This window comes from Lacerta agilis, chromosome 6, assembly GCF_009819535.1.
Source record: "Lacerta agilis isolate rLacAgi1 chromosome 6, rLacAgi1.pri, whole genome shotgun sequence".
NCBI classification, from domain to species: Eukaryota; Metazoa; Chordata; class Lepidosauria; order Squamata; family Lacertidae; genus Lacerta; species Lacerta agilis.
This window is the reverse complement of record NC_046317.1, coordinates 39,019,709-39,045,485: the sequence shown is the minus strand read 5'-3', so window position 1 is coordinate 39,045,485 and position 25,777 is coordinate 39,019,709. Positions and strand designations below refer to the sequence as shown.

General features: G+C 41.6%; 1 protein-coding gene and 1 long non-coding RNA gene across 3 annotated transcripts; one reads left to right on the top strand and one right to left on the bottom strand.

Annotated features, from left to right (window-relative positions):
* The first annotated feature begins 1,048 nt into the window (after nucleotides 1-1,048).
* Nucleotides 1,049-9,348, top strand: LOC117048344. The gene is made up of 3 exons (XR_004426834.1): nucleotides 1,049-1,111; nucleotides 8,488-8,592; nucleotides 8,950-9,348. It is a non-coding gene; the product is annotated as an uncharacterized LOC117048344 (long non-coding RNA).
* CDCP2 (CUB domain containing protein 2) lies at nucleotides 6,679-25,415 on the bottom strand. Of its 2 annotated transcripts, XM_033152067.1 has the most exons (5): nucleotides 24,801-25,223; nucleotides 20,847-21,185; nucleotides 18,475-18,828; nucleotides 13,317-13,495; nucleotides 6,679-7,908 (listed from the first exon to the last, which is right to left on the bottom strand). In XM_033152067.1, exons 1-5 carry the CDS (start codon nucleotides 25,165-25,167, stop codon nucleotides 7,591-7,593), a joined length of 1,557 nt encoding a protein of 518 aa, XP_033007958.1. In that variant the 5' UTR covers nucleotides 25,168-25,223; the 3' UTR covers nucleotides 6,679-7,590. The 2 variants fall into 2 exon arrangements, with proteins under 2 accessions (XP_033007958.1, XP_033007957.1); XM_033152066.1 differs by lacking the exon at nucleotides 13,317-13,495 and having other exon boundaries at nucleotides 7,767-7,908; nucleotides 24,801-25,415.
* Nucleotides 25,416-25,777: the final 362 nt, after the last annotated feature.

Sequence of the window (25,777 nt, the reverse complement as noted above, 5' to 3'; positions counted from 1 at the left end):
ACCTAGACCGGTCTAGTAAATCTTATTTCTTAAATACAACACTCTGTTGTAGAGTTCATTGTTGCTATTATAGCTCTGAATCAGCTGTTTTTATCTGAGTTTCTTAGGTCATAGGAACCTACCTTATCCTGACTCAGACCATTGGCCCAATTAGTTCAGTATTGTCTACACTGACAAGATGTTGTTGGCCTACAACTCCCATCAGCACTGACCATTGGCTATGCTGGCTAGGGCTGATGGAAGTCGGAGTCCAGCAACACCCTGCTTTAGTCTACCAGCCACTACTAAGTAAGAAAGGCATGCTACAAAATTAGCTCATGTGGATAGTTTTGGGGGAGTGGGTTCAATAAACAGGAAGCAAAATAGTAATCAGACAATACAAAAGCAGCTGAACTTATTCCAGTGTTTTTAAGAATCCAGCCATCCAGTTGCCATCATCCTTCCCCATGCTAACTTGTTTCGAATGCCACAAAGCCTCAATATATGGTGCCATTCCAGCAGTGGGTTTCTAGTGCGCGTGGACACTCTGACATGTGACTAGCTTGTATATACATATTCATCGCTACAAGGCTCTTTTAAGGTCTTCTAGGTGGGAGGCCCCTTATAAATGCAGAAGGAAACTTCAGCTATTAGCCTCCTAAGTAAGGGTGGTGAGGTGAATTACACTTGATTATCCTGACAATATTATGGTGGCATTTTGGCAGAGGAACTCCCTTGGGGTTAAGAATATGAGGCCTACATTCATTAAGATAGAAGGGATGGGTGCGTGTGTTTTAAAAAGGGGACCTGGGCAAGAATGCCCGTGGAAATGTTGAAAGACAGGGAGAAAATGGATTCCAAACCTTCCTGGTGGAAATGAGAGGCTCGAACACTTTAGAGCAGGAACCAGCAAACGACCAATCACAGAGGAAGTGCAAAGAGACTTCTCTTTACTCAGGAGGCACTGAATGGCTGAGCAGGATAGATCGCTAATAGCTAGTAATCGCAGACACAGCTGAGAACATAGGCCAGAGCAAGCCCGACAAGCACTTACAAGAAGGAAACATGACAGGATGCAAACATTGAGTAGGAAAGGGGAGCAGCGTTGCACAGCCTCCGCCTGTCCTGAAATGTAACTCGTGTTTAAAATTACATTAATCATGCTGTCTGCAGTTAGAGCACCTGGCTAGAAGGTCAGAGATGGACAGTAGCAGGTCCTCATGCAGGGTAAATTGCTCTGTTGACACTGGAGGAGCCGCACGGTGGGAAAACGCTGCTCATCATCATGTTCCGATGAGAAGAGGCCTTGCTAGATTAAAGTGACAATGGCCATGTCAGGGAGTTGATATTTGTACCTCCCTGGATGTGTGGCGGCTCAGATAACTGGCAATTTTAGTTCTTGTACCATAACCTTAATAGTTACACACTTGAAATACTCTGCACAGGGTCAGAGGCACTCTGTAGCCAGCCTGCTGCTGGTGTAATGGAAAACAGTTTCGGCAGATGATAAGGGGGTGTTCAGGTTGGTGTTCCTGGCATGAGGTTTTGGGTTGAAAACAGTACTAGTGTAAATGCATCTGAAATTAAGCACTTAAGAGGACAGGAACCTGGGATATAGGGCAGTGTACACAATCCAATTTCCACCTCTGGTCGCATACAGAAAAACTGGATCTGAATAATCTGTTGGTGCCATGAAGTCCCTGTCTGGAAGCACCCATAGTGACCTGTATGTTGAACTCCCGTGGTGTCATATTGTCTTCTCATTCCTGCCCACCCCAAATGTAATTAGTGGGGATCCCCTCTTGCCCCACTTATTGTGGAATAAGTCTGTCCAATGTAGACTGCCAAAGTGCTGCTGAAGCTTTTCAGAGTTAATGTCATTTCAGCTAGTATGTTCAGCTAGTCCTTGTCCGTTTATTTAACTGGCAATCAATTAGTCAGTTCCTGTGCTTTTTAAGAGTACAGTTGCTCTTGTTTGCGATGCCAAATGCCAAATCATTGACATATATGATATATTAGATGAGGGTGGGGGCTGACTCTTCCTCCCCCACTGTCCCACAATCCTTCAGTAGGCTGTAACTAACAACCAAAGGAGGGGTCTGTGGAAGGTGAGCAGAACGCACGAAGGAGATGTGATTAGGACACTCCCCACTGCAATCTCCATAGTCCTGGGCGATTAGCTGCTGTGCACATTTTATTTTCAACATGTTGCATCTTCTTAGGGAACCAGATGAAGTGTGGGACAGGATTGTGTGATCCTGACTAATGCACTTTTTGTCAAACTAAACAGCACGTGTGAAAGTGGACACTGTGCATGCGTCAGTGCAATTATACAACCAGCAAGTACGGTACTGGCCGACATATTCTGATGTCGCTGTGTAGTTGCCCCTGCAGAAGAAGGTTAATTATATCTTTTAAGTTGCCTCAGTTGTCAGCCCTTGATACTAGTCCCAAGCTGACAGTTATATACATAGCAATTAACCAACATAAAGGATTTGTGGCGATGGGGAGAGGCTTGGCCTTCTTTTCTAAAGCGTGGGCATGCACACACAAAATGTTTCTTTAATGGAGCTTAACATAGATGGCAAATATTTCGCTCATAAATATTTCATTTACCAACGAGTCAGTTCAACAAACATTGACTCAAATCAAGGCCCTGATAACAAAGTTTCTTTTTATGAGAGGGAAAGTGCAGGTTGCTTCTTTTTCAAAAATAACCCAACAGTTCATTTTATCTCTACAGCTTCAGATATCAATATATCAACCTGCACAAAGTCCGTGCTACATCACAGGTTTTGCGAGGGCCAACTGGCCTGTTTAAATTAGTTTGCATTGTGAATCTGGATCTTTTTTTCTGGTTAGGGATGGGGAAGAAGTTTGATGCAGTTCACTTTTAAGGGCGAGCCTACCTGATTTGCACTTTCTGAAACCATCCATGAACTGAAACACAACCATCATTTGAAATTTGCACTTCTCTGAATTTTGCCAGGCAGTTCACTGGCCAGGTAATGTGTACACAATTTTTTTTTTAAAAATGCTACCTTCTCCCAGCAGTCCTTTGGTATTCCACTCGTTTTCAGGCTTTCTGTATTCAGGAAGCCATTTTCGTGTTAACTGCTCTGCCATGGCTCTCTTGCAGAACCTCAGCCCATTATAGCCAATTCTGGGTCACCTTCTGGACCCCAGTCAGTTGATATGGCTAGGCATATTGGACATTATTGTTGCATTGTGGTAACTAAAAGTACAGCCTGGAACACACTGTTACATTTTCAGAGAAAATTGGAAGTGGTGTACAAATTGTTTTTCTGGGAAACTTGTCCATCATTACTGCTCTCATGGAGAAACTCCTGACATTATTCCAAGGAAATCAAAGGTTCCATTGAATACAATTGGAAAGTGCCTATCTGCAGACCAGAAAACAGTGGATGTAGATGGCCACTTCTGCACTAAAAAAAAGGAAACACATTTACATAAAATGTGAATATGCTAAATTATATGTACAATTGCAAAATTAAAAATAATTACCATAATTCCAGTGGAAATGCAATACATTTCACTATAGTGACAAAGACTGTGACCAGGTGACATGATAGACAACTTCAAGATTCCTACTTTCCCTTCTTGTTGTTCTTTAACTTTAAAATGTATTTGGACTGGACAATACTTCAGACGACAATCCTCTGTAAAGTAGGATGCATGGTCATCTCACTTGACTTTGCCTTGCACAAACATTGTTTTGTTGAGAACTTTATCGTATTATTTTGCAGTCCTGCTCAGTAAATTTGCAGTCACAGTTCTGATCTGTGTCCATTAGAAGGTTTGGGTGAAGTGGACAAGAAAACAGAAAAACTGGTGGCTCAACATGCTAATTGGATTAGAAAGTGAGTAACATTCTCAAGGAGTTCCAAGGTGACAGGAAGATGGACCAGGACTTTAGCATGAGCATGATTTGGAAAAAACAACAACAGGGCAAATTAGCCAGTGAAACAGTGGGTTTAATGCATTTGCCTATCTCCATTCCCATCCCTCCTGTGAAACTCTCTTGCTGTTGCCAGTTTTGTTCTCAGCAGTGTACTGGCACTTGCTCCCACTATGAAAACCGTCTTATGTACTCATGAATCATATGTACATCAGGAATCCGAAAAGCAGCTTGACATACCTGTGTCTGTCTGGTTCATTGTCTAAGCTCTTGCAAGCTTCAGTTACTTTTCACTCTTGTTAGGTGGGGGACTTGTGTGTGTGCTCTTGAACAAATATTGTTGTGTTAGAGGAGGCCTTCAGAATCTGCTAATAATACTGCCACTGAAAACACAAGGACTGTGACATTATTCTGAAACTATTGTGGAGAAGACTCATCCTCTTTAGTGAAGATTCTACATTCAAGGATAGTTCATTGGGGGGGGGATTGCTACCCAAATAAATATCCTCCATCTTGCAGAGTCATGTTTGGACACAGGGTTTATTTTGCGATGTTTTTACATCATAGTAGGATCACATATATGTAACTTTTGGAAATAAACTTTTGAGAATTTTTGGAAAGGAACCCTGAAGTGGCTTTACAACTAAGAATAGGGAATCAAGAAGTCAGCTATTCATGAAACCTAATATTCTTTGTGACTTAAAAGGAATAAACTGAAGTTAAGAGTTCTGGTAAAGGCAAGTAGAGGAATATTGCTGTGTTTGACGTGGCCTTCTTGGTGCAGCCAGATTAAAGGACAATGAATTATATTGAGGTGTCCCATGCTTTTGACGCAGAAACAACGATCTCTTCTCTACAATTCATGCACTTTCATACAAATTCAGACAGCATTCAACTTATTCTGTCCTGTCCCTGAGAATTTGTGTAATACAGAATTTTCAAGGAGCAGAATAGGGGAAACTATCACTTCTAATTATCATAGCCAGTCCCCCACTGTTAGTACAATGGTTATTGGTTTGCATTGCTAGGTTAAAGAAGCCATGAGCAGCATCGAGAGACTGAAGGTGGCAAAGCACTGTATGTGCAGCATTTCAGAAATAAAGTGCTTGAAGCCTTGCAATAGCTGTCTGTCTTGGTCATTTAAAAGTGAATCTGACTTGCTCAAATAGGCACTCTGTGGAAATCATTTAAGTAGAACTTCATGAATTTATCATGAAACATCATATGCTAAGAAGTGGTTATTTAAATATCTGAGTATCACATGTAATCAGAGCATTGTGAACTCATGAACCATCAGACCTTCTGAAGCTTAAAACAAAAAATATGTTTGTTTGTTAACCTTGCCCATGCAAGGCAAAATCACTACCAGAACAAAAATAATATTAAGAAGGCTTAACTTCTGTCTACTCCTGTTTTACATGTACATATGCAAAAGTCCCATAAGGGAATCTACACACTTGATCAGCACTTATTTCTTTCAACAGGGTTTAGGATTCCAGGGCTGGATCCACACTGACCTTTTAACCTTTATTAGAACGATATTACCGGTAGATAGATCGTTCTAAAATGTCACAGGGCATACTGGTAAATTAAAAACGTTCCTTACCTTGGTTTTTAATCTGTCAAGACGCAGTTTCCCTACTGCTGGTTCCTGGTTGCTCTGCAGCGTCCTCTGGTGTCACATTTTAATAACACATTATGAACATTACAAGCAAAATGTAATGTGTCCATCTACATTATGAAAATCATTCCTTAACGTTATAAACCACGAGTGTAGTTCTGCCCTAGGTGATTTGTACTCATAAACTTGTTACTATAAAAACCAGCTTTTGGATTTGTTCCAGGAATATTTACCGGTAAATTTGCTTTATGATTTTAAATGGAAGACCAGCTAGATTGTTAGAAAAAAAAACATTTTTAAAAAAACAAAGCTGGATTTTTTTTATTAAGAAAAGGAAGAATTGAAGTGTATCTTTTTTCTTTAAGAAGAGAGATGGAATACTAACTCTGAATTATTTCAGGACTCTAAAAGTTTTTCTTTATGTCAGAGGCTGACTTCTTAAGTCTAAAGGGCAATATGTAGTATGAACAAACTGTGGGTTCCTCACTGTACCTTTGGAATATGAACACAACAACCCTCTGCTCCTAATGGGCACAAAAGCATCTGGCTTATAGGTTATCAAGATGCTAAGGAACTATAATACTTCTGCTGCAATGTCTCTTACAGGCTGCTGTGATTTTTCCACTATTCCATAAGCAGTGTGATATCTTCTCAAAGGAGACAAGAGTACATACTCAAGATCTCTTAATGTGGATTAGTTACTTGTTAATGCTCTTTAATCACTAGTTTCTTCACACAAGCGGGAGGGTTAAAGAGCAGTTCAAGTGTCACACCACTCTTTAAAGCAACATTAAGACACTCCGTCTTCTTAAGCTTTTCTCCATAAGGGAAGGTGCTCCATCTCTCCTAATCATTTTAGTTTCTCCATTCTGAATCTTTCCCACCTCTACTATACCCTTTTAGAGATGGGGTGAGAGAACTGAACATAGAACTTTAAACAGGGACACTCTATAGGGCAGTTTATGTGAAGGCATACATATTACTTGCTGTTTTATTTTCATATCCTACTCCTAATATTGAGATTGCCTTTTTCAGTGTTAAAGTACACCTCTTCACACCCATACTGCTTCAAAGTTATTGGTGTGTATGAGGACACAAGTGCACAGAAGTAATTGTGCATAAGCAGTACTATTTTTTTTAAGTCCCCAGAAACCCACAATTATTCTAACATACATAGAAAATTTCTCAGCCTCATATAATCAACATGCTTAAGTCAAATTAATGCATGAAGGTGTTAAAACCACAGAGTAACCTGTCATGCCAGGCTTAGCTAGGTCACACCTACTCACCTTGGGAGGAAGGTAATCAAACCTATTGTTCTCTCCCAGCCTGCCTGAGAAGCTCAACATGTGAGGTCTGAGCTGGTTGCTCCAAGCGCAGACTGCATGGCTCTAACAAGCCATTCTTGTGTTCCTGTACCAATAATTTAGGAACTTTCATCACTGTAATTAAGTTTTACTGCCTATGTTTTCCGAATGATGTATGGAAAAGCACATGAACCTGACATGTTTGTAAGTAAACCAATTGAAGTGTTTGTAAGTAAACCAATTTTTAATGTACCAAACGTGTGATCTTTTTCTATGCTGAGGGGAAAAGGACCATTTTGGAACTCAAAAGGGTGTATTTTAAATATCTAACAGCCTCCCCCCCACACACACTTTGCTGCATGTTTTGTGATTATAAATCTCTGCTGGTGTTCTCTCACCAAAAAATACTTGCCCCAAACTTCGATCTTGGCATCCAGGAATTCTCCTTTTATACCTCTAATTTCCCCTTGCCACCAACGAAGATTAATACTAGGGAAATGAGGGGCAAATTTACATTAAATGAAATGAGTATTAAGAAGGTGTGCTGGTGCAGATAGACTCTAAGTGTGTGATTTTGAGCAAAAGCTCAGGAGTCCTGTTCAGATCTAAACTGGCAGGGGACAAGGCTAGTCTGATGTGGTGAGTTGCCACTATAAGTGAGCATTTTAATCCAGCTCCAGAACAAGCTGCCTCTCATGTGAGTCTCGTTGAGTAGCTGACATGGAAGGAGTGCCAAGAGGATAGGCGTCCGAAAGGCTGCATCCCTATAGCAAGACTAACCCGACAATAGCAATGATCATGAGAACACCAGCAAGAATACAGATGCTGATGAAGACAATGTCACTGGTGTCCTGGCCCTTGCTCTCGTAGACTTCGGCTGCCTCCATATCCTGCTGCTGGGACTCCACCAGGTTCTCTGCATACTGGTTCAGTCTGTAGGGATCAGAGCCAGAGATAAGATTCACAGAGGCCTCTTTCCTTTTGGGTTCGCACTGCACTTCATATTGGTGAATGTCCTCCTGATTTCCATCTGAAAAGTCAATATACAGGATGCTGACAATCACAGACGTGTTGTTTCTTTTCTATAAAAGAAGAAAGAAATACAAGCAAAAGAAAAGTGTTGCATTTTAACAGCATGCAACCTGTGAACATCTTCCTTTTCTACATCAGTAATAAATCTTCTACTTTGTAGTAGAAGTAGTACCTACTTTGTAAGGTACTAATTTATTTTTAATCCGTGTAGGGACTTTACCTACCAGAGAAGAATGGCAGATAAAGTTGATGGATTATGCTGAAATGGCTAAAATGACTGGAAGAATCAGAAACCAGGAAGACCAAAATTTAAATAAGGAATAGGGGAAAATTATAACCTATCTTAAAAACAATTGTAAACTGTTAAAATCGTTAGTAGGATTGGAATATCACTTGTAGCTTAATGGTGAGTTTTGGACACAATGGAGATGTAAAAGATTTGGATTATCATAAAAGATGCAGGAGGAAATGACTAACGATAGGGGAGGAGGGAAGTCCAGGAGATTCCTTGGAATCTTGTTTTTATGTTGTATGTTCAATATGTGACTGTAAAATTTTAATCTGAAAAACCAAATAAATAAATTTTTATATATGTAAATGATTTTATTTTTAATCCTCTCATTTTCTAGATGAAACAAGATGCATGATGCCATGCAAGGCAACAGAACCCAGGTGGGCCTGACCAACTCCACAACGACTAAGCTGAACACACAGCTCTCAAGCAACATATTGCGGTTGCCATATGCTCAATATCTTTTTGGGTTTCTGCAGTGCCTGGCAAAACCAGATGCTTATTGAGAGGTCCCTGTTGGGCCACCACCCCTGGACAGTTAATTGTGTTCAGCTTTGTGGATCGCAGTATTATGCAGGGCTATACGGAGAAAAGATAGGTGGCAACATAACTTGGTAGGTTTACAGGTAAAGTTTTGGGTCAGGAAGACACAGTATTATTTACACAGTGAGATAATTAGGTGGATTACAGTTTGTACTAGTGTCAAACTGGAGCAAGCTTTGAATAGAGCAGAGGGAAGTTATGTGCATTTTGTCTTTGACATTCAGTACGTGTACTGATTTTTATATTTCCATGATAGAATCTTTGGAACCACTATCTGACTTGCATATGCTATGGATGCAGAGCAGACAGGAAGAAAATCAATACGATTGGCCTGATTATGAGCTACTCACAGCTGGTGAATAATCCTTTTTTTATTCTACTGGTAAGCCTTACCCTTCCTTCCAGCCACAGTACATCAGTCAATCAATGTACGCCTTTATCAGAAGAACCTGCATTAAAACGCTTGTAGAGCTTCCCCTTTCAAAGAGGGAATAGTGCACAATGGAAGCAGACGGATCTGCTGCCAGAAAAAAAGTCCTTCTCAAACTCCATGAAACTAGAGAAAGCAAAATTGGATTACTCATTGGATTATCATCCCATCGTGCCATTGGACATCTGACCTGCTGTGACATCACTGCCAAAAATAAAGCAACAAATGCACATGGTTATTAGACCATTGTTCTGGACGTATTTTTTAAAAGTGGTTTATTTCATACTGTGGCCTCATTTAGCCCCATAAAGCCTCATTTATGGTGACTTGTCATAGGCAGCTGCCTTGTTTGGACTCAGACCAATAGTCCACCTAGTTCAGTATTGTCTATGCTGACTGCCAGTAATTCACCAGGGTCTGAGGCAGGGAATCTTTTCCAGACCTACTTGGAGATGCTGGGAACTGTTGTATGTACAGCAGATATGTTCTGCCACTGAGCTACGGCTCCTTCCCATCACCTTAAGATTGCCTGGTATCACTTGTTCTCTACCATAGCAGAGAAGTCATGCGCACAGACAGTCCAGGAATGGCACCTTAACAGCCCCCACCTCCAACTTATTGCCACCTTGACTGTTTTAGCCCCTGGGTGTTGTCTGCCTATATGAGTGACTGCCTTGTGACTTGCAGGACATAGCCACCTGTCAATCAAGATGCACCTGGGCCAGAAACTCTTTAAAAGATGACTGTTGCCAAATACAGTAGATCTTTGTACCTCAGCCGACCATGTAATCTGAGGAGGCCAGGAGCATGTTTATAAGTAGCTGCAATAAGAGAAATAGACTTGAAACATTTTATTTTTGATGTACCATTCTCCTTTTACCTTGTCTTTTTTATTCTAAGTAAACTTAATAAAATTGGCTGTTGGGGACTTGGGTGCATTTCTGCTGGACTCAAAGGGATATTTCCCGCCCTCAGAGGGCTGTACAAGTAGGATCTGACAGAGAAAAGTAAAATCTCTGGGGTTCAGGGAAGAGCTGGGAAGGGTTGATGATCTCCCTGTTCCCCCTCATAAATATGTGCCTTGGATCTACAGAACTCACTCTCCTCTGGGGGTAGAGGGACCAGAGAACCTCTGCCCTGGCATGACTGACCTACCTAGACTGGCAGGCGAGGAAGGAATGGAGCAAAACGCCTCTCCTCCCTTCTTTTACACATACCTCATGGAATCACAAAATGGTACAATAAAGGGAAACAAGCTGAACTTATGACTACCAGTTCTTTGATCGTGACAAGTCAAAACTATGTCATGAGGAAGCTTGGCTTAGCTCCCACGGTTTTGAAAATATGTTGAAAATAAATACATGGAAATATTATGAATAATTTACAAGTTATCTAGTATTCCCCAGCAGCGCATAGCCTCATTTCAATGCCGTTTGGATGCTCAGCACCTTTGACTGCCAAGCCACTGACCGAGGAATGAGCACCCCTCATTTTCTCTTTCTTTCTCTGCTCACTGGGTGGCCATAGACAAGTTATTTAATCTAGGGTCTTTAACGTGAGCCTTGCCACTTGCACATCAACGACTTCACAGATGACGGGGAACTAAAATGAAATTTCCCAGGAATCAGACAGTAACTGCACCCCAAAGCAATGGTTACTTTAAAAAATGTGGAACTCATGTCAATCACCTATCTACGGTATATATATAAAAATGTAAAAGGTGGATGTTTGTGACCGATCGATCTTCTCCGTAACCGCTTGACCGATTCCGTTGAAATTTGGACACAACGTTCCATGGCCATATGGGAGTGTTTGTACGTGCTTACATTGTACAGATGGCACACCTTTTCACAGGTAAAAATGTGATTTTGTGCAATAAATAGCGCCCTCCAGTGGGCGTCAAAGACCACACATCTCATTTTACCTCCATCTTGGGTGCCATCTTGAATTACTTACATTGTACAGATACCACACCTTTCACAGGTAAAAATGTGATTTTATGCAAGAAAAATATATCGCCCTCTTTGCCATTTTTCCATGTCTTTTTTTTTTTTTTACTTTCCTTCTCCTTTCTCAGCTTTATCAATCTCCTTTAATACCTGAAACATAGGTCGTCGTACTCGTGCAACAAAAGCAACGCAACGTGTAATTACAAAACTAACTCAGGAACAACGTTCATCACGAAATGAACAACAAAGACAAAGAATGACTCAAATGCATACCGAGGAAACACCAGGTCAACGTGAAACCACACGTTAGGGTGCACGCTTACAAACACAAGAAACACGTTTCTAACTTTCACACAATAAGCCACAGCAATGTGTGGCGGGGTCAGCTAGTAACTAACCCTATATATAGTGCTTGTGTTACTATCAGTAGCCAGATAACCCTATACTGGAAATAATCAAATATTCCTATGAGAGAGGTATGTTTTCCCAATGTATGGAACACAGCTTTATCTGAATATCTGGTCAGACATAGACATGTAGTTTGGGTGAAGCCAAATCAGACAGTTCTGAAGTGGATCCGTCTCCATTTTTAAAATTATATAAATATGGAGAGTCATAGAAGTACTCCTCCCATGTCTCCTCATTGTGGCTGGACTATATAGACTCATCTTAAAATCTTGGCTATATGTAACTGCACCTCTGTAATTTGTTTTTTTTAATACAGAATATACTCAGCATATGGTTCTGTTATTGTCTGTATGACTATGTGTCAGTTTGTACATACATTTATGATAAATCAATAAAAATTATACTAAATTATATTAAAACAAAACGTGGGACTTAGGAGCAGTTTTCCAGTGGTTGTTTTTTTTAAAACCCACAACAACCCAAAGCAGCAATGGTAATTGAAGGTGTTATTGGTGATGTGGCGCCAGGGAGGTTTTAACCTTTTCCTTGCATGCCACGATCCTATTTGAAGTACACTCACTCTTGTTAGCTGCTGAGAGGAAATTTCCTCCCAATGCTTAAAATGAGATATTTTTCTAAGGTCTGCAGCAGGGTGGAAGGAGTTAAATTCTCCCTGCTTTGATCCTGATATTTAACATCCCCTAGCAGAGGCTGCTATTTGCATTTTTAAAAGAAATGTGCCCAACAAATGTGTGAATCTCCACCTCTAATGTTACTCTGGTTCAGCTCTTAGTTTTTCTTTGTGCAACCTGAGGATAATTTAACACATGCTGAACATCTGGAAGGATTTTGCTTAGTAAAAAAAAAACCAAAACAGATTTGAGTTCCCCATTCTCAGTGGTCGGTATGCATTCTGATTATCGTGAAGCCTTCTTCCAGAAAAACCATTAGACCAGGCTATCAGGCAGAGTGTTGGAAAACTTTCTTAGAACAAAAACTGAGTCATGATGAGTTTTCTGTCTACGCTTGGATAGCCACATGAGGTACAGTTCAAACAACAACAAAACACCACATTTACACCACAAACTTTTATCCAGGTATCACTTCACAGGCTGCTTACTTCAGAGTGTAATGGAGGATACTTTTATCTTAGACAGATGCTTCTTAGCCTGACCTACCTCATAGGGTTGTAGTGAGGATAAAAAAGGGGGAAAGGGGAGAACCAACAACAAACGTTAGAATGTACTTTAACCCAAATAGTTCTTTCCATTCCTTCAAATACACACCCATAGATGTAACATTTCCCCTGTGTTTCTGTGTAACATCTCAGAGGTGGTGTGGAGAAATGTGAGAGTATGTGTGCGCGAGAGAGACAGAAACAGAGAGAAGGTGGGGCGAGACTCCCATGGGAACTCCCACGCACACTTCCGTTTTCCATGATGGAAGAAAGGTGGCATATAAAATGTACAAGGTAAATAATAACTGCATCTGCATTGCCTCATCTTCACTCCTCCAGTAGTAATTCTTCTTCTTCTTCTCCCCTTATCCATTCAATGACACAACTGTGTATTGGCCTTGTAGTTCTCTGTTATTTATGTTGGACAAGCAAAGCAAGCAGCCAGTAGTAAGTAATCCACACAGGAGGGCTTCACTAATTCGGCTACGGGAACAAATCCAGGAGCAGATGCTCTGAGGATTGGTCCAGGGGCAACGAATGAAAATAATTGTGCCTCCTGCTGATGCAGAATACAAGGCCCAGGCAGCCAACATATTTTACTTGGACATAGCCTTAATTTATACAACTTTTCTTTTCTTTTTAAAACACCAATCACTTACCTGCGGTTCTGTTCCACAGGTTTCAAACCTTGCTTGTATCCTAAAATTCAAGCCGACAACTTGTGCAGGGCAGGACGGGATTCCTAAATATATCTTATTCCTCTCCAGCTGAGCCAGTGACTGTGTGGGAATCTGGATCTGAAACTCTGTCCGTGTGCAGCTGACATTCATGAGGACAACTGCGAGAGGGAAAACAAAAGAAAGGAAGAACCTTCCCTGAAATCACCAGAGGTTAATAACAAATAGCTGGCAGCATTCCCACAGATGAATCTCACTGTCTTAGCCAGATATGTCAGTGGTCCTGATACCAAATAAGAACTCTGGCCAAAGTTTTAACAAAAAAACATGCGTTTACTCATAAGTAATTCCAAACGTATTATCAATTCTGTAAAGAATTACAGTCTTAAACAACAATAGTTTCATATGAAAGTTTTCTTTAAAGTCTTTTAGAGATGGCTGTCAGGGCTTCTCCAATGCGTGTCAGGTGTAAACCAGGGAGACCAGGACAGGGCCCCGTTTCGGCATGGATGCCTTCTTCAGCTGGCAATATCAAATAGTATTAAATAGCACAGAGTACATCAAGTTTCAAAATTGAACATTTTAAACAACATCAAACGAGTTATGTAAGGTTTTAAACAGAATTATAAAGTATCATTCACTAAAGGTCATAATTCAACAACATCAGATAAATTATTATTACAGGAAGTTTTAAAGTTTTTTTGTTATACAGAACCAAGACGCGGCCACACAGTTTCTGCAATGGATAAACATTCAAGATCCTAATATACGATTATCCGGGACGATCCACGACACATCGGTCAATTTTTTGGACGTTACAGTTTTCATAGATCACTTCCAATTACTGAAGGTCCGTCCATATAGTAAACTGACTGATCGTAATTCCTTACTGCACGCCTCATCTTTCCATGCTCCACATTTATTGAATAATCTACCATATGGACAATATTTGAGACTCAAAAGAAATGCGACCCTTCAACAAGACTACGAAACAGCAGCCAATAAACTTACACAGTCTTTACTAAGGCGAGGATATACACTACGAACTCTTCAAGCCGCCAAAAGAAGAGCGGAATTAAAAGACAGGAAAGATCTTCTTTCTGTTAAGACTTCTGGAAAATCCAAAGAAGATCGGATTTACACAGCGTTACAATTTACACCTTACACATCCAATATTAAGAAACTGGTATATAAACATTGGCACCTGTTATCGAACATACCGGGATGTCAGAATCCACCCATGTTTGGGTTAAATAAAACCAAATCACTTAGAAATTATCTGGTTAAATCGGACTTGCTTACATACCCGGAGGAAACCACGAAGGGCCATTACAAATGTGGCAGCTGTGGCGTATGCAAATATGCACTACAAGTGAAAGAGTTTGTTGATGTACAGTCTGGCTTTAAATTTCAAATAGAACACTTCAGCAATTGCAACACAAAAAACAGTGTGTATGCATGGATGTGCCCCTGCAAAAAGATATACATAGGCAAGAGCACTAGACCGATAAAATTACGCATAAATGAACATCGATCACGGATCCGAAACAAGGTACTAGAAGCTCCTTTAGTGGAACATTATATACGACAAAAACACACGGAGGATGATTTTGTCTTCTTTATTATCTGGAAACCCAAAATAGACTTATATAACCGAAGAAACATTGAAAAACTTCTATTACAACAGGAAGCCAGATACATTCATCTGTTTGAAACCATGTCTCCCAAGGGTCTGAATGAACATCAGGAATACATTTCCTTTCTTTAAAATATCACCACAGTGCCTTTTGTTTTTGAGGAGTTTAGATTGTATTACACCTTTAAGAAGAACAGGGGGTTATCTCCTCCCCTTTCAGATATAAGGCCACAAACTCACCTATGAGTAGGAAACGCCCGAAAAAAACAGAGAAAAATACAGCAAAACTTCTAAGGTGAGACCACACATAATCTTGTACTTCACATATACACAATTTAATGGAAGAATTGTAACAGTCGTTTTTTCTATGGTTTACAGACGCTATATCCTCTTAGGAATCAAAGAAACACACCATTTTTATTTTTCACATACTTCTACCATAAAAAACAAGGTAAGGAACCAAATACTTTGAAAAGCCACTTGGGCACATATATAAGCACGAGACTTTAAAACTTCCTGTAATAATAATTTATCTGATGTTGTTGAATTATGACCTTTAGTGAATGATACTTTATAATTCTGTTTAAAACCTTACATAACTCGTTTGATGTTGTTTAAAATGTTCAATTTTGAAACTTGATGTACTCTGTGCTATTTAATACTATTTGATATTGCCAGCTGAAGAAGGCATCCATGCCGAAACGGGGCCCTGTCCTGGTCTCCCTGGTTTACACCTGACACGCATTGGAGAAGCCCTGACAGCCATCTCTAAAAGACTTTAAAGAAAACTTTCATATGAAACTATTGTTGTTTAAGACTGTAATTCTTTACAGAATTGATAATACGTTTGGAATTACTTATGAGTAAACGCATGTTTTTTTGTTAAAACTTTGGCCAGAGTTCTTATTTGGATTCATTACAGTGGTCCTGATACAGCGCTGTCTAAAGGGAAGTCTATGTCCTGTATTCTAAAGTCCTGTGTGGGCATATATGCATTGCCTGACCAGATATTTGGCTGCAGGCTTCCAGCACTGGGTCCCAAACCACATCTCGGAGGGTAGGGCAGTAATTGTTCTTGATAATTTTGTCACCCCCCTCCGCGATGGCACTCGGGGTGGCCCACCCCTGCCAGGGCTTAACAGAAAGCAGAGCCTCAAAGAGCTACCTGGCTAATGTTTGTTAGCGATCTAACCTGAGTATGAAGTTGCAGGGAATAAGACATAACCAGTGGTAAAGGCCACAGGCTCAACATTTTAAGCGAACTGAAACATTTGCTTTATACACAGTATTTCATACAGACAATAATATTATATTCATGCAGAAAATAATAGCATGAGCTAAAGCACAGGTCTGAAACTAGATAATAATTGACACCACCACAGTGATCGTAGATGTGACTCTGGGCAGCATACAGTTTAGTGTTTGGGAAGGTTCATCACACCTTTTCACTCCTGAGTTCATTTCTTCAAAGCTCACTGAGAAATCCTCAAATACATTAGGTTGGTAATTAAAAACCCTACTTCCAGCTTAACAACAGCAATGTGAAATAGAAGGCGAAGCTCTTAACTGCTGTTCATTTCCTAATATCCACCACAGGAGATTGACACCACTGGCTCACTGGCTCTGACCTGGGACAAAGAAACCAGTTCCTGCTGTGCAGTTCAGCAAACACGTACAAGGCTGGTCTTTGGTACTATGCAGGAAGGAATGTCCCATGCAGAAATAAGATAGAAATCATCCCTCACACATCCCTGAGACACTATTGGTCAATAGCAAGACTGCTGTTTGTTGCCCAGCTTTAGGTGTGTGTGTGTGTGGAGTGAAAGTGTGAGTGATGCTTGTTATGTATGATTAGGCATCGTAGATCTTATCCTGTCAGACTTCAGCAAGAGTCAGGCTCCAGGCAATAAGATTCTGGGACCCAAAGGAGCTTGTTGTCAGCTCACGTGAGCCAGAAGCAGGTGTCCTGTCCAAAACAGGCAGAAGTCAAGGTCCAAAGCAGAAGCATACATTTAGTCAAACCCAAGATCCAAGAGAAAAACCAGAGAAAGGGAGCAGGAGCTTAGGCTCACTTCTGAAGGAAGCCATTCAGACTGCCAAAGACAAGCAAGCTCTGAGGCAAAACCTTTATAGGACATGGCATCCTGGGATTGGTCGTTGGGGGTCAGCTGACTGGGTGCTCAACAGGCTGCTATTACTGTCTAGATGGCACATCAAAACCCAGTGTAGTGGGCTTATGCTACTGGTGACACAGGATGTAAAGCCCCTGATAATGACTGTTGGGAGTTCTTGTCTGAGATCCTGCGCCCTCCCTTTCAGCACTGTACACATCCATATAAGATCTATGCATCCCCAATTATTTTTGCAGCTTGCTGCGCTGCTGTGTTGTGGCAGCAGCATGGGCGCAGTCGCAGGTGAGGGTACAGTTGCAGTGATGGGGCAGCACAGGCATGACACCCAGAGCAGGGAGAGGGCAGGATCGGGACCCAGATTTGCGGAGGGATGTGTCATGAGGGCAGGGGCATTGTTAGCCATTTTGCTTACAGCGGCAAAATGTATCAGGTTGGCCCTTACTACATTGTCCATGTCTGGAAGCACCCAAAGTCATTTGAGAAGGTGAAGTGTTGGTCTAATAAACATACATACATACATACAGGTGTTTATATTTGTCCTTGCAGCTGAACTCTTTATTCTGTATATCTTAGCTGGTACCAAGAGTCAAAGTAGCTCTGGTCTGATCTAGTACCTCAGTTGTTCTAAAGCTTCTCTCATTTTGTTTATTATGACTGTATGAACCTACAGTGAAGAAGTGTGCACTTTGCAGCACTAAAATGAACAGCTGCGAATATTCAAAATAAAATGTCCAATCCATTCTGCCAAGGATTGGACCAGGTGTTGACCAATACCAGCCTACCAGATTTCAGCCCACACAATATAAACCAATATGACCACAAGACAGAGCAAGTATACTGCAGAAAATCCATCTTGGACGACTTCACTCTAGATGACTTAAGCAAGACTTCCAATTTTAGCTGCTATGCAGCTGGCCTCTTGCAAAGCTCACCACAGAAATACAACCTGTGATAAGTAAATATTAGAGGGGAAAAAAAAGCAAAGCAAGGGTTGAAAAATTGCCCATATCTCTCCTGAAACGAAGTATGAACTACCAAATACTTTCTGACCGTGTGTATTTAATAATGACACAGTTTGGAAAACTGCACGCAAAACAGAAAACCACTGATTGCATAGCTTACCCCCATAATTTTTCTATAATTTCTATGCCACTGCATTATTAATTTTGGTTTTTTCTCCCAACACACAAACGCAAGTATGGTACTTTCTGACAACTTATCTTTTGGGTGTCATGCTCATTTTCAACAATGATTATTATCTTCAGTCTTGTTCTGGATTCTCTTGTTCATAAACATTCCCCCCTCCACCACCACCACAAATATTCCACACAACAGAAAAGCTGGGTGAAAGAGATCAGATGGTGGGCCATACCTCCGATGTATGCAACAGAGAAACCTCGGTTGGCTGTGTTCCTGTCTGTGTGAAGGACCAATAGCAGCTTGTTTCTACTGGATATAATAGGAGACAGCATTTCTCTCCCACACCACTTCCCCAGCAGAGACGCCTTCTCGGTGCCTCCATCAAACGCAGCCAGATGGTCATAATCACAGCCATCTGTCAGGCTGTTCCGCCCCTCCAGATCCAAGTCCAGGAAGAAGACTTTGATTCGATATCCTGGGGGCAGCTGGATGGCCCAGTGACACTTGATATTATTGGGGTAATAGTTGGGATACTGAGGACTGGAGAAATTTCCTTTGACGGCTGTGTACACCTCCTGACATGCACCTGGTTACAGAACAAAGGGAGTGTGATACAATTCAGACAGCCAAAGAATGAACTTTAATTTCTTGTAGTGCTGTGTAAGACATTCCTAAACACTTCTCTCTCTCTCCCACATCCCTCTCCCCAACCCAATGGGAAATGCAATTTCAGCTTCTTAACCCACCCCACCCCCCAGCTTGGCTGTAGGGTAGCCACTTGCTCATCACCCAAAAGAAGAAATGCATCATCAAAAGAAGAGGTTTGCATAAAATCTGCATATGCTAATGTGTATGTATAGATTAGGGATGGGGAGAAATTGGATTCAGTTCACATTTAAACAATACAAGAACCAAACTGTAGCCATCTTTCAAAATTCACACTTCTCCAAGTTTTGCAATGCAGTCCTACAAACAAGTACAGTAATGAACATAGAAATGCATATGACCACCAGTATAAGGTGTGCATATAAATGTATGCATTAGTGAGTTTGATATACCTACTGACATAAAAAATAATAACCTAACAGCATATACCCTAGCCCATGTGTCCAATGGGAGACCTTTGTCCAAGCCCTATAGCAAAATCCCCATCTAGTCCGACGTAGAGCTGGTAAGCTCTTCTGGGAAAATGCACATTGTAAAGCTGTCTTAGGGCTAAAAAAAACTTCAGAATACAGATAAGGATGGGGAAATCTCTGTACATAGAAAGGTAGTGCATCTGGGAGAACACTAAGACACACCTTTTCTCCCTGACAGGCTAGCTTTCCTTAGGAATACAGTTTTGTATGTTTGTATTTAATGTTTGGCAGAAAACATGCAACCCTCTCCTGTACCTTGAAGTTGTATAGCTCTTGGAGTTTGTGCCATTTTTAAAAATGTGTAGATTAGTTCTGTGCCTTAATTCCCACGCTCCTTTTGAATGTGGTGAAGTTGCCACAATGTGATTTTTTACTAATCATTTTCTGTGGTTAACATTTCTTCTGAATATGCATCAGTGTGGTGAGATCTCAGATTTGCCACATCCTGGAGGCTGGTCAAACACTAAGGTTCTCCAGGATGTGGTAAATCTCAGATTTCACGATGTGGGATTGCATTCAGAAAAAATACTCAACAAGCAAACCTATTTTCAAAATGAACATTAGAAACAGGTATAATGTTGCCAAAGGTTAGCATTGGGTGAATCCTATTGAGTTTTAAGATTTGCAAAGGCTGAAATACTAACTTCAGTTTTAAGCAGTGCTAGTTTGTTAGCCTTACTAAGGTCAGGATCCATCTCTCAATTTATACAAAAGCTAAGGTTATTTGGGAAATGAGTAGATATATCCCATTTTTCCCTAGGCTGCTTCCACACCAAGCATTTTCTGAGAAAAGCTGCACTTGTTCATTCTCCTTTTAAGATGCATCTGCATAAAAAGTCAGGACCAAAACATATTCTTCTGATATTTTCCCTGTTCAGCTACCATTTTGCTTTCAGAGCTCAGAAACTGACTATAAAACAAACAAACAAACAGTAGGATAGCTGCAGAATCTCCCATGGTGCAAATGGCCTATCACACAGCTGTTCAGTTGGTTTTGGAGCCAGTTATGCCCTCCTTGCATTTCTATGGCCATTTCCTTCTCTATGGTCTGTCTTTCCTCTCTAGAAATCAACTCTGTCACTTTAACCTTTCCCTTTCTGAAGGGCATTGTCACTATACTGTATCCATTTCCCCCCCTTTCCATCTCTGTATTATAGTGGAGCTGGAGCGAGTTTGCCCATATCATGATCCCAATGACAATCACATCCTGAAACATTTGGGGCTGAATTAAGCGAGGCTTCCCTCTTGGTCACACAATGTTATTTGGATCCCAGAAGTTTAGAAGCAGAGTTGGCATTCCACTTCCAGCTTAAAGTAGAACCAGCAATATTTAGGTGCTGCTAAAATTTCCATGTCTAGAATGACCCCAGGATCACTTACTGTGCTAACAGAGACTCCACAAAACCTGCCATGCCTCTGCTAACTTGATCTTGGCATAAGGTAAAGGTAGAACTTTCTTCCGTACCTGAAAAGAAATATGCTTTGAAGCCTCTGCCTGCAATGTTAAAGTCTGATTTGAACACAACCAGCAGTTTCTGTGCAGAAGAGATGTCCGGAGGCTTCATATGCCCACAAAAGTGACCAAGGAGTGTATCCCCCATAGTTGGCCCATCAAAGATGGCCACATAATCAAAATTGCACTGCTCACTGTTTTCCATCTGGAAGTCCACAAAAATCAGTTTGATGACAGAATTTGAAGTTGCCTGGATGACCCAATGGCATTCGGCATTGTTGGGGTAATTCTCTGGGTAATCAGGGCTTGTTATTGATCCCGAGAGGCCGGTGAGCACACCCCCACAAACATCTGGAAGCAAGAAAGCATAGCATATTAAAATGAGAGAGAGGTTACAATTCAAGTTGCATTTACATCACATGACTTTCCTCAAAGCATCTTAGGAAGTGTAGTTTACCTCTCACAGAGGTAAAATTCCCAGCACTCTTAACAGATGAAAGTTCCTGGGATTCCTTGGGGGAAGTCATGTGCTTTAAATGCATTTTAAATATATGGTGTGTATGCAGCCCCAAAACCAGAGGCGTAGCTAGCTGCTCCGGTATGTGGAGCGGCAGGGGCGGGGTGAACCACCCACAGGGTGGCGGGGCGATCTGCGCACAGGGGCGCTGTGGTGATCTGCGCATGGAGTCCACCTGGCGGAAGCAAGCCCCATGTTGCCATTTTGGGCAGCGCGGGGCCCAAGCCACCGTGCCACTCCCAGGAGAGACAAGCGGTTCGGGTGCACTGCAGGCCAGGCCCCGCGATAAGTTCCGCCCCCCCCCCCGCAGTGTGCCGCTTTTTCACCCCCTCAGGGATGACACCTGGGGCAGACCGCGTCCTTCGTCCTATGCACCTGCCCAGAAAAGGGACATACCGGTAAATTATGTCATACAGATCCCCATCTCTCCAAGCAATAAAAAGAACCAAAACAAGGCAATTGAAAACTGGAAAAGTATACAAAATGAGGACAGATAGTGGTTCTAAAGAGAGAAGTAAGGTTGTAGGCCCTGCCACTTCAAACAAGAGAGAAAGTGATGCGGTGAGAGGGGACACAGTGAGTGCTCCCAGACTACCTTCATTGTATCTTCACTGTTGATTTGTTTGCAGGGAGTTTAGACAAGTTTATTTAATGAGCATTTGTTCTGATTTCATTGCGGAAGGGTTAGATGACATTGTATCAAAGCAAGTGTCAACCTACACTTTCCAGTGCGTTTCCCCTCACTTTCCTTACAGAAAAAATTCTGATCTTTAGGAGAAGCGGGTTTGTTGTGCAAGACTCCCCCCAATCAACTGTAATTGTCCAACCTGAATCTGCCCTTCTGCCTCCAAAAGTGATTGTCTGGAAGCCCCCATTGGAGCTAGTAGAGAAGACTAGATCCAATGCATATGTGTGTATGTAGGAATTGAAGAATGAAATGAAATGAATGAGAATGAGAATGAGATGAAAAAGAATCCACATGCACGGGATGTATGGGCTTCCTTTTGCGCCATGTTTCTAGGCACAGATCCCAAACTGCTGCTTTCTTCTGACTCGGAGGATTTCGTGGGGGAAGCACTGGGGCAAAAGAACAAGCGCTTGGTCACAGCGCTTTGAAGCGCAGACTTGTACCTAAAATGAATGAGACAAGATGTAAGTGTGGGTGGTCCCTTGGTTTTCTCAGTTCAATTAAGTTTCCAGGTTGTGGGAGATCTCACACATATAAAGGAGGAGGACTCATGACTTCATGAAGTTTGAGAAACATTGCTTTGAATGGTGGTCATTCACCATCATTTTACAAAACAAAGCACTATTAACAAAAGCCACAGGCACTTTGCGCTTGCTGACATAGGTTGCTGTTTTGAAACTGCTTACTCTGGAGTAGCCTTACTGAAACCAATAGGGTTTTCTAAGTTGTAACTGGTTTGCAAATCACAAGTCTAAGTTCCCATTGTGAGGTCAATTTCTGCTTCCAATTACACCAAGAAGCAATAAAACTGAAAAGAGAGAGCAGAATTAAGCTTGCAAACCCTTTCCTGCCAGTGCTGGCCCCTGAGACGGAAAGAATCCAATGTTACTACTCCTGAATCCTTCTGTGAGTGTTCAGGAAAAACCCTTGAGAAGAAAAATACATTTCCACTTGCAATCTCTGCACATTATTTTCTTGAAATCACCAGGAGTAAGCATAATAAATCTCAGTTGCTCCATGATGCCATTTTTATGGACCCATCCTGTAGCTTGATTACAGTTTAATATGAAAAGGGAAATGTAACAACTTTTAAAGGAAGTCTAAGCAAGGATTTCTAAATGCTCTGGAAATCTGTATCTAAAGATAATTGATAAGCAAAATTTAAACTAAATTTTAAACTGCCCATCTTCAGTTAGCCTCACCTGCAGCTGGTAGTAACTGACTGGGGAAGTGTGGTATACCATCGCAGTGTAATATATGGGATTCTGTCTGCGGAGAACCACACTCAGTTCCCTGCTCAGCCATGAAGCTGAATGACCTTGGTCTAATCACTCACTCTTATCCTAACCCACCACAGCTACAGACCAACTCAGTCACACCAAGTCCAGACATGCAAGGTGCACTTTCAAGGTCCGCAAGGACAGTAGCCTGAGCTGGAGAAAATGGAGATACAGCCAGGTTGATGCACTGCTCCGTTGACTACACCAAGGTAGAAATCTAGGCTCCTAAATATGTATACCAGGGACGCGGGTGGCGCTGTGGTCTAAACCACAGAGCCTAGGGCTTGCCAATCAGAAGGTTGGCGGTTTGAATCCCCGCAACGGGGTGAGCTCCCGTTGTTAGGTCCCTGCTCCTTCCCACCTAGCAGTTCGAAAGCACATCAAAGTGCAAGTAGTCCGGCGGGAAGGTAAACGGCGTTTCCGTGTGCTGCTCTGGTTCTCCAGAAGTGGCTTAGTCATGCTGGCCACATGACCCGGAAGCTGTCTGTGGACAAACGCCGGCCCCCTCGGCCTTAGAGCGAGACGAGTGCTGCAACCCCAGAGTCGTCCGCGTATGGACCTAATGGTCAGGGGTACCTTTACCTTTACATATGTATACCAGGCAGGCCTAGTCAACACAGAGACTTTGTAATGCCTGCCAGTCACAGAAACTGATGCTGCACAACTCTTTTCTTCTGCACCGGAATGAAACTTTGAGACCTGAGCATCTACAGACCTCAGAAGTTCTCTGGGGTAGGTCCCAGAAAAGAACTTGTGTCCCTGACAGCCACCACCTTCCCCCTGCAGCCTGTGCACTTTTATTTTTGCTCTCTGAGCTCAAGTACCCTCTCAGTATATTAGCCAGTTTCTTGCCTTGCTTCACTCTCTCACCACTCTACACGATGAGGCATGTTTTCTCCTCTATATCTGGCTCTTCATGCTAGCTGACTCTGTTTGTACAGTAAGGCACACTGTGTTTGTTCTTTATAGGCCTATTACACTTCCCAATCTCTGTTTGCTTGCTACTTCACTTTTGACTCCTCTTTTCTCCTCCATTTTACCTGTTCTTTTCCTCCACTAGCTCTCGCGTTGTTTGTTTTGATTGCCTAAAGTGGTATTGACCCCTGCCTGTCTTTATAATCACAGATTTGCCTTGTGCCTTAATGAGTAGCTTCAGCTCTATTGGCTGGCTTAGACATTGTACTTGCTGCTGAATTTTCCCTAGAGCTCCCACTCTTGTAAAGGCTTATTCCTCCTTCGAGTCTCTGAATCTGTAAGGTGGTGCTGTGTCCCCTGATGTACAACACAGCATGACATATACATGGTCTGACCTAATGTTGACTCATTTCTTATTCTGTAAATATGTTTTAATGTAATGTTGATGTATTGTATATTGATGTTTTGTATATCACCTTGTGAAGGTTGCAAGAAAGACGTCATAGAAATAGTTCGAATAAATAAACAATTCTCTCTTTCGTAGAGAAGCTGTAGCCAATTCTAACCTTTTTGGTAAACTGCAGAGAATCCTTGGCTGGCCACATGGTTGTCCGAGTGGAATATTACAGTCATGATGTTCCAAGATGATGTAAATGGTGGAGGAAAACTTGTGCCACAGAATTTTCCTAGGAGATTGCCTTGGTCTTCTGAGATCCCATTGTAAATCATGAGGTAGTCAAATTCACAGTTGTCATGGTATTCCAGGTCAAAGTGATGAAAGGTGAGCAGAACAGAGGACCCTTCTGTTACCACTATGAGCCACATGCAATCTGTATCGTACGGGTAGAGTCCAGGGAAATTCGGGCTTGAGATGTTGCCATGTGGCGCTGAGAGGACACCACCACATTTGATGACTACAGAAAACATAAACATTTGAAGAGCAACTTTGACTAAGCAGCCACTGTAGCTTACTGTATAAGCAACAACTTGAAGAAATATATAGCGGTGTAAGTCCCCACCCCCAAAACTCCAAAATTTATTTCTGAATGTGGCTTTGTCTTTCCTTCTTCTGCACAATGCCATTCTCCCTAATGCCTTTCTCCTGCTTACCCAAGGGGCATTCATTTGACCATCTTTGCTTGTTGAAGTCAATTAAGACACATTGAACCAATCTTGTGAACAGTTTGATGTGTGTCCACACAAAGTTGGTTATTTTACATGCTTTAAAAGAACTGTAATCCACTCAATAATTTCTGGGACGAGGCAGATTCAAAATAAAATCTAAATAACTGCCACAGGCAAAGAAGAAATCATCTGTCCTTCCGAAACAATCAGTGTGATGCATTGTCATCAGACACTATAACGGACCACAGGGCAAGATCTACAACTAGTAGATAGATAACATAAGACAGCATCATATACATTCCTTTACTACATAAAGTTTACGCAGTATATAACATCTAAGAGAATGAATAATTGCATATTATCTTTCACTGGAATACCCAGCATATCTAGCAAGGTTCTGTTGTCCAGCTCATTTTGG

What these genes read in the sequence shown, in the direction of transcription:
- CDCP2 (XM_033152067.1), bottom strand. Translation starts at nt 25,167, where the DNA reads ATGTTTATGTTTTCTGTAGTCATCAAATGTGGTGGTGTCCTCTCAGCG. An exon ending in CTCTGCAGTTTACCAAAAAG is followed by an intron (nt 21,186 to 24,800) that starts GTTAGAATTGGC and finishes TCTTGCTTCCAG; the next exon opens with ATGTTTGTGGGGGTGTGCTC. An exon ending in CAAAGCATATTTCTTTTCAG is followed by an intron (nt 18,829 to 20,846) that starts GTACGGAAGAAA and finishes TTCTGTAACCAG; the next exon opens with GTGCATGTCAGGAGGTGTAC.